Raw genomic sequence first — 7,953 nt, 5'->3', positions numbered from 1 at the left:
GGGAGAGAGGGTGGGGGTGTGTGGGGTGGGGGTGGGAGGGGAGAGAGGGTGGGGCCAGCCCAAGTGGAACACAGACTGTGCAGCGCCCAAGAGCTAGGCGCTGCACATTACAGGTGTGTGGCGCCTAGATCTTAGGCGTTGCACAGGTGCGTGTGGGGCCGCAACTGGACCAGGGCTGCCACGCTGGCAGTATGTGCGACGCCTAAGGGAAGGGCGCTGCACAGTAGGGTGCGGCGCCCGGATGTCGGGCGCCACACCAAAGGGTCAGCAGAGTGAAATTTTTTCGTGACCAGGTCAGTTTGTGATTTGATTTCTGCCTGAGGTCAGATATGTGATTTCTGCCTCTGTTCTGACTGTTGCTGTTTTCTTTGCCTGCGTTTGCTTCATCCATTCCACGTCCTTGGTTCTAACTGTTGGCGTGTGCAACTGATTGCAGGAACTTGATGGGCCCGAGGCCAGGGTGGCCGACTACTTCGACGTGATTGCAGGGACGAGCACCGGCGGGCTGGTGACCGCCATGCTCACCGCCCCTAATGCCGACGGCCGCCCGCTCTTCGCCGCCAAAGACATCAACGCCTTCTACCTGGAGCACTGCCCAAAGATCTTCCCTCGCGTCAAGCGCGGGCCTCTCGGCTTGCTGAAGAGCATCAAGGGGCCCAAGTACAACGGCAAATATCTGCACTCCGTCGTGCGAAAGCTGCTCGGGGAGACACGCGTGAGTCAAGCCTTGCAGAACATCGTCGTCCCTGCCTTCGACATCAAGCTGCTGCAGCCAATCATCTTCTCCAGATACGACGTAAGTTCTTCCCCCTCCACTCCAAATAAACGTGTTCCCTCGTTCATGTATTACATGTATGTGTGTTGCCTGAGTACGTCGCAGTAACGTCGATCACTACATCTTGTGTGTGCAGGCTCAAAGCGACGTCTCCAAAGACGCCCTCCTCTCCGACGTGTGCATCAGCACGTCCGCCGCGCCCACCACTTCGAGACCACGGACAAGCACAGCAAGCCACGCGCATTCAATCTGATCGACGGCGGCGTCGCGGCAAACAACCCGACGCTGCTGGCCATGACCCACGTCAGCAAGCAGATCCTCATGGGCAACAATGATTTCTTCCCCATCAAGCCGGCCGACTATGGGAAGTTCCTCATCCTCTCCCTCGGCACCGGGTCGGCCAAGCTCGCGGACAAGTTCGATGCAGCCCAGTGCAGCAAGTGGGGCATCTTCGGGTGGCTCTACAACAAAGGTGTGTCGCCGCTCATCGATAGCTTTTGTCAGGCAAGCGCTCACCTTGTGGACATCCACGCATCCGTGCTCTTTCAGGCGCTGCATTGCGAGAGGCGCTACCTTCGCATCCAGGATGACGATCTCAAGGGGAACACCTGCTCCGTCGACGTGGCCACGCCAGAGAACTTGAACATGCTTGTCGACGTCGGCAAGGCACTACTGAAGAAACAGGTGTGCAGAGTGGACGTCGAGACCGGAAAAAGCGTGCCGGACTTGAAGAGGGGCACCAACGAGGAAGAGCTGATCCATTTCGCCCGAATGCTGTCGCATGAACGCAAATCCAGGCTCCAAAAGAAGCAGAGCAGCGCTGCAAAGTAAACCTTGGCTGGGATCTAGGATTTGAGGCTAGCTAGGATGTACATGCATGCCAGATGATATGAACTGTTGGTGTGGTATGTACTGATCTTCCCCATGTATATATACATGTACCGAGACAGAGAAGGTGTGTCTGGATATTCTTTTACATTTATCCATATGCAACTTGATGATGAATTTACTTTTTGAGAAAAACGAGTAGAAAACTAGTCAATATGTGCATTACATTCAGAATGCATGAGCTCACAAGGTTCACAAAGTTCAGCTAGTTTGCAAGCATTGAGCAATCCATTTCCGAAACCTTGACCAGAATCAGTGATGAAAGAGGCGTCGGTGTTCAGTTTAACTAACTATCCCTGCATCGTAAACAAATGCTTAGTTTCCACTGCAACTTTTCACATATGGAGTCTCCTTTTGTATTTCATCAGTATAAATGATACACACAACTTTGTCATTTCCCCCACAAACTAATACATTTATGTAACTGCAAACTCTCCAATTTCTTTCTAGGAGTAATTGCCACGTATAGATATATATACTGTAAACTATGCTGGGGCAGCAATGGCTCCCTAAAACCATGAGCACAATTCCCAGACTGTACAACATCTTAACAGTGGACATTCCAAATTTCCATTTCCAGCAGAGGAATAAGCAAGGATATAAATTTTGGGAAATATATACTTCTAACTAAGTGGGTGCTTATCTCCAAGCTATTGCTCCTTTCCAGAACTCTCCTTAATCTTCTCGACAATATGCCGCGTCTTTTCTTCCAATTTGCCGCTCATCTTCCTCCCCAAACCGATCACCGCAGCTCGCTTGCTGCCTTTCCTCTTTTGGTCATACTCCCCAGGAGAAGCAGAGGATGACAATGGCGGCCGCCGATGCCCAGCAGGTACCACCGCTACTAACTGAAGAGAAGAGCCCACTGCTGCATTTTCAGAAGCATCTTCCTCGAATTCCCTGGTGCTCAGCAGCGGCGCCATCAACTGGTTAGAAGGTTCAGCTTCTGAAGGTACGGAAGAACCAGAGCTGGTTGATGCTTCTGTTGTGGATTCTTGGTTAGGCCAACGAGTGGATGTCACCTTCTTCAGCGCTTCGTCGTCGCTTCTAGTTGAAGGAGCAGGTGGACTTGATTTGCTAGCTTCGCTGTTGGAACTGACCTTTAGTGCGGCAACATCATCAGACTGGAGCTTACCCATGTCTGAACTATGACTGCTTGCTGCCTCGCCGTGTTCACGATTCAGCCATATAAAAGGTGCAACTCTGCGAGGCACCCAATCATCCTTCTCTGATATCATCCATGACATGGGAATACTTTCACAATTCGGCAGTACCAAGCTTTGGTGAAGCGAAGCCTGTAGGGTAGGGCACGTTCCGGAATTAAGCATACAGGCTTCACAAATAAGTAACACGGTGATCAGATCAAGTAAGTTGAAGGGACACCTTGATTCTGTTGCTGATAAGCGAAGCGATGTGGCTGTTGGTGATCTTCCTGTCCCCAACTGAAGACTCCAATTCCCACACAAGCTCTGGCATTGATGTAAATCCATACCAGATTTGATCTGAGGGAGGAGGCTTTATATGCATGCGCATTGTCCCACGAATAGAAGTTACTTTAATTGCCAACGAAAACGGCACCTTTTGCAAGAATAAAGAACAGATTACATGTCTCAGAACTTCCTGGCTGTACTAGTAACATACATTTAACTTTCTACAGCTTTTTTATCTAAAGTTTGATCTCTGATTTGAAGTGTTTGAACATGCCAGGCATACCTTTTCCTAATAGTGTACCTCACAAAGAGGCAAAGGAAAGTATTGTGGTAAAACTAGGCAACATATGAATGGAGGGACAGGAAAAACTCTTCACTAAAAATAGCCAGACTAGATTTTGATGTGCAACCCTTAGTTCAGTGTTCACTACCAATTGGATGTCTAAAGCGTAAACAGTACAGTACTGCAGTCTGTGTAATAAGAAAGTAGAACAAGAACTAACCTGAGAGACATGGTCAGTGATTGAATGCAAGATAGTTTTCCACCTTGATGTCCTCCCAGTGCTTTTTGAGCGCCTTAACACATCTGGTACAAAAGATAAACAAGCACTCTGAGTCACTGATTACGCATCAAGACGACTGCAAATTCACAAGTTTCACTCATTGCAGTAAGTTTTGAGTTATAAGTACTGAATGAAGAAACTTGCTTTCGACGGGTCAAAGGAAAGAACATAAGCAATTAGGATATGATTATGCACAGCATGCAGTTATGATGAAAGGAAGTCAAGAAGCACATGAACATGAGCCGAAATATGTGAACATAACAATTCAAACACTAGTTTTGGGAGGAGTTTGATACATCATTTACTATGAGCTTAGTTATTTGCATAGAAAACGAAATGATCATTCTGAGAAATAATAAGCAATAGAAAGAAAATATATGGAAAATTCAAACAAACCTGCCTCATCTTCATCTTCCACTACAGAAGCCAAAAGTTGCGAAGGTTCAAATTGGTTGCCATTAGTATCCGCTTCGGAAGTAGCTCTCATTATGTCTTTTTTCAGCTCTGGTTCCTGAACCTCAAGTCTTGCTTCAGCATTCAGTATTATTTCACTACAATATTCAAAATCAAATTCGAAAGCCCACAGTTCATTGAGATCCCTTGGGACGACTCTCATCCTACGCAAATATGGTGGAAGTTCCCCAAGACTGAAATCAGTAAGTGTAATTTCACCAATATAGGAGGCAGTTCTCATGTTTGACAATTTTCGCTGAAAAACAAGAAAACTAACCATTAGCAAACATGTTTGAAGGATGAGTTTACTTGTTTTAAATGTAAGCATTATCTAACCTGAAGGCGTGTTTTAATGGATTTACTTATATCATCACTCATTTTAGCATCAAAAAACAACCGAGAGATTAGGAGGTTCCAACAAAGTGTGCCTTCGTCAGTAAACTTTTCATCTACATTTGTTTCAGGAGAATCTGAGAACCTGTTGCTGTAACTGAAATCAGAACTAGGCGTACTGGGTTGCTTTATGTCTAGTAATGATGAACTACTGCTTGACCTTTCTTCTTGTGCATCAATCAGTGCGGCACCATTGTAGCTGCGTGTTTTTTGGAGCGTCTTTCTTTCTGCTTGTGCTGAGGTTGAGCTTGTTCTAGTCAACTGGGGAGCTTTTATAGATGCCTTCCTAGCCAACTTCTTAAGGAAAAGGCGCATTTTTGACGACCCATCAGACTTTACTGCCTTGTCCATAATTTCACGATCCTCAGCAGAAAGTGCAGTTGATTTCAGGAAACAAGGGTATCCAGCGTGTAAAGAGGATATGTAACTTCTGAACTCTTCACTCAACCTGGTATGCAATTTCAGTTTCTCCTTGTCTGTAGAAGATGCAAGACGAAGTGCTTTACACCATGATTCTTTCTCCCAAGAGGTGTCCACATAAAGATAGCATACCTTGCTCCGCTTGCAAATCTCAGATCCCTTGCTTTCTAGTTTTATCGGATACCTCTTAGACCTGAAAGAAAATGGATAAATATAAATGGTAGTTACATTGAAACTAGAGTGCATATGCAAAGTGTATTGCAGCATCCACATTAAATAGGCAAAGTAGGAAAATATAGTCAATTTTTAAGAACATCTAACTTGAAAAATAAAGCATTCTTAGTCTTTAGCTGAATCCAAAAATATAAGCATGCTTATCTACCCTACCATATATCAAGGCTATGATGTTGGTAACACAGGTCACACACTGAACATAAATATGAGTTAATGCGGCACAAAAACGTTGAAGATCAGTGTATGATAACAAATTTTATATGCACAAACCATTTACGCGACGGTAGGTTAGAAGCAGAAACAGCAAGAACAGTGCAATCCAGAAGCCCAATAGTTATCTGAGAACCATCGGAACCTGTCAAGACAAGCGAGTGGCCTTGAATTTTAGCCCGCATCCTTATCGGAGAAACCTCGACGATGTTCTTTTTATCCTTCACGCCTTTCTGAACCCCAGTTGGTGGTAAGCGGTTGCCGTTTCTAACTTTTGGCACCTTTCCTGGCTCTAACATCCAGAGAAAACCCTGCAACAAGTATGGCCGTAAGGTTATTGCTTTGCATTATATACAACAGAACAGAGAGAAGGTGCAAATTCAGGTGAACAGATTGCTTCTCCAATCAGCACCAGGAATTCAGTCACAACAACTAGAGAAAGACGACAGAATCTGGTTCCAAGAAATTTTCTGCATAAAGTAAACGAACTTTCTTTCCTGCAAGCTATTGATAGACCCCCATTTGTTTGACCTGCCTACTCCACAGGATTGCAATTGCGACGCAGGAAAACAGGAGAAGGAAATCGGTAGAAATGGGAGGCTACGCGGGGCAGTTTCAAGTTTATTGACCTGCTTCTCGGCGGGGAACGGCCGGTCGCCGGAGAGCTCGGTGGCGGCGGCCTCCGGAGGCGGAGGAGGCCTTGGCCCGCGGCGGCGCAGGGCGCGGACGGCCCAGAGAAGCGCCGCCCCCTCCGCGAGGGCGAGCGCGAGGAGGCCGAGGAGGAAGCCCGAGAGGAAGATCGCCACCGCCATGGGCGACGACGATGACGAGGAGACCTTGCCAGGCGAGGCTGATCTGCAGCGCACAAGAGAACATAGGAGAGAAGAAGAGGCGGAGAAGAAGTCAGCATTGTCAATGGAGGGGCGGACGTGCAGGGGCCCACCTGTCACGGTCCCTGCTGCTTTATGACCTTTTGTGAAAGGAGGAGGATCTTTTTGTGCCGAGATGCTAAACGGTGAACGCGCTTCTCACCTCACGGCGTACACACAATGATTTGGAAGTCATTGTCATGGCATACAAAATAATTGTATCTGTGTAAACTTATTTTCTACTCCCTTCATCCACTACTAAAGGATGTTCTAATACTTTGTGTTCTAAACTGTATTTGTGTAGACACGTTCTAATGTGTTTGTTCACTCGTTTCAATGCGTATGTAGTCGGTATTAAAATGTCCAAACATCTTATAATAATGTACGGAGGGAGTAAAATTTAAAATGCATTCTTTCTAAATCACTAGTCCAGATAAAAATCTATTTTCATTACTTGTTCTTTGCAAAGAGATCTTAAAATAGTTTGTTGTCGTGGTTTTTAGGTACGAATTAACGTGAGGGGGGCTTGAGTCTACTTCTCTCATAGCAGTTTTTTCAATAAAAATAATATACGGATATATAAAAGATCCATCCGATATCTACACCAACATGCACTAGTAAAAAAAGCGGCATTAGAAGCGGCTCTCGGAAACCGTTGTGACCAAGCAGGACAAAGCTGCCTCTAATAATCACCTCCAAGGTGGTTGGATAGTCGAAACCGTCTGTAATAAATTTTGGAGACGGTTTGCTCAACAACCTAAATCCTCTAACTAGCACGGACGGTCTGGCTCTAGGAACTACCCGCATGTGGTGAGTACCTGGGCGCATGGTCTTTTCCTTCAGTTTATGTTCGTTTTTTTCCTTCACCTTCCCTATTCCACAACCAAACCATAGCCAAACCGCCGACTCTTGTGCGCTTTTTCGTCGGTGACCACCGTCGACCCCGTACTTCGGTGTTAGACTGGTCCACTCTCAGTGGTAGATCTACCCATCGGTCGTGGCGCGATGGAAGATTTGCCCATTTACGGTGACGTGATGCCACGTCCACCCATCCGCGGCGGAGTGGTGACATATCTTCCCATCCGCGGCGACGCGATGGCACATCAGGCCATTTGTGGCGACGCGATGCCACATCCACCATCCGTGGCGGCGTGGTGGCAGGTCTTCCCATCCGCGGCGACCAGCGGCGCATCCGGCCACCTAAGGTGCCGTGTTGGCCCATCCGCCCATCCAAGACGATGCGGTGCCACGTTCACCAATCCGCGGCAACACGGTGGCACATCCGGCCATACGCGGTGCCGCGTTGGCCCACCTGCCCATCCACGGCAACGCGGTGCCATATCCACCCATCTACAGCGGTGTAGTGGCAGAACTTCCCATCCGCGGTGGTGCGTTGGCGCATCCTCCCATACACAATACTATGGCGCCACATGTGCCCATCTGTCAAGGCGTAGTGGTTGATCTGCCCATCCTCAGCGTGCTGGCACTTCCGTACAACCGCGAGAGCTCAGTCCACCTACATCGTTGACTGAGGTGGCTCGACCGGGCGGGGGGGTGTAGCTGCAGGGAAGTGAAAGTGCAACTATCCCTGGGTGGTTTTGGTAATTCCTAACAACATATAGCTCATTGAGCTAATGCTATTTCAAGATAAATATTTCAGGAAAGCTCAATGATTGGCATGGCATGGATTAGAAAGTGGACCCCTCAAAATGCTAAGG

General features: G+C 47.3%; 1 protein-coding gene and 1 pseudogene across 1 annotated transcript; one reads left to right on the top strand and one right to left on the bottom strand.

The window, feature by feature from the left end:
* Window positions 1-502: 502 nt before the first annotated feature.
* On the top strand, window positions 503-1,606 carry LOC119315880 (annotated as a pseudogene).
* Window positions 1,607-1,995: 389 nt separating this feature from the next.
* On the bottom strand, window positions 1,996-6,267 carry LOC119315879 (testis-expressed protein 2-like). Its single transcript, XM_037590331.1, has 7 exons — window positions 5,996-6,267; window positions 5,427-5,677; window positions 4,446-5,115; window positions 4,053-4,365; window positions 3,597-3,679; window positions 3,047-3,241; window positions 1,996-2,958 (listed from the first exon to the last, which is right to left on the bottom strand). Exons 1-7 carry the CDS (start codon window positions 6,176-6,178, stop codon window positions 2,314-2,316), a joined length of 2,340 nt encoding a protein of 779 aa, XP_037446228.1. The 5' UTR covers window positions 6,179-6,267; the 3' UTR covers window positions 1,996-2,313.
* Window positions 6,268-7,953: the final 1,686 nt, after the last annotated feature.

Source organism: Triticum dicoccoides, chromosome 6A (assembly GCF_002162155.2).
Source record: "Triticum dicoccoides isolate Atlit2015 ecotype Zavitan chromosome 6A, WEW_v2.0, whole genome shotgun sequence".
NCBI lineage: Eukaryota > Viridiplantae > Streptophyta > Magnoliopsida > Poales > Poaceae > Triticum > Triticum dicoccoides.
Note: the sequence above shows the minus strand (reverse complement) of the source record. Positions and strands in the feature narration are given on the sequence as shown.

Coding starts and splice junctions, on each gene's coding strand:
- LOC119315879 (XM_037590331.1), bottom strand. CDS start 6,178: ATGGCGGTGGCGATCTTCCTCTCGGGCTTCCTCCTCGGCCTCCTCGCG. Junction 4,366..4,445: donor CCATTAAAACACGCCTTCAG/GTTAGATAATGC, acceptor CTTGTTTTTCAG/CGAAAATTGTCAAACATGAG. Junction 3,680..4,052: donor GGAAGATGAAGATGAGGCAG/GTTTGTTTGAAT, acceptor CTTTTGTACCAG/ATGTGTTAAGGCGCTCAAAA.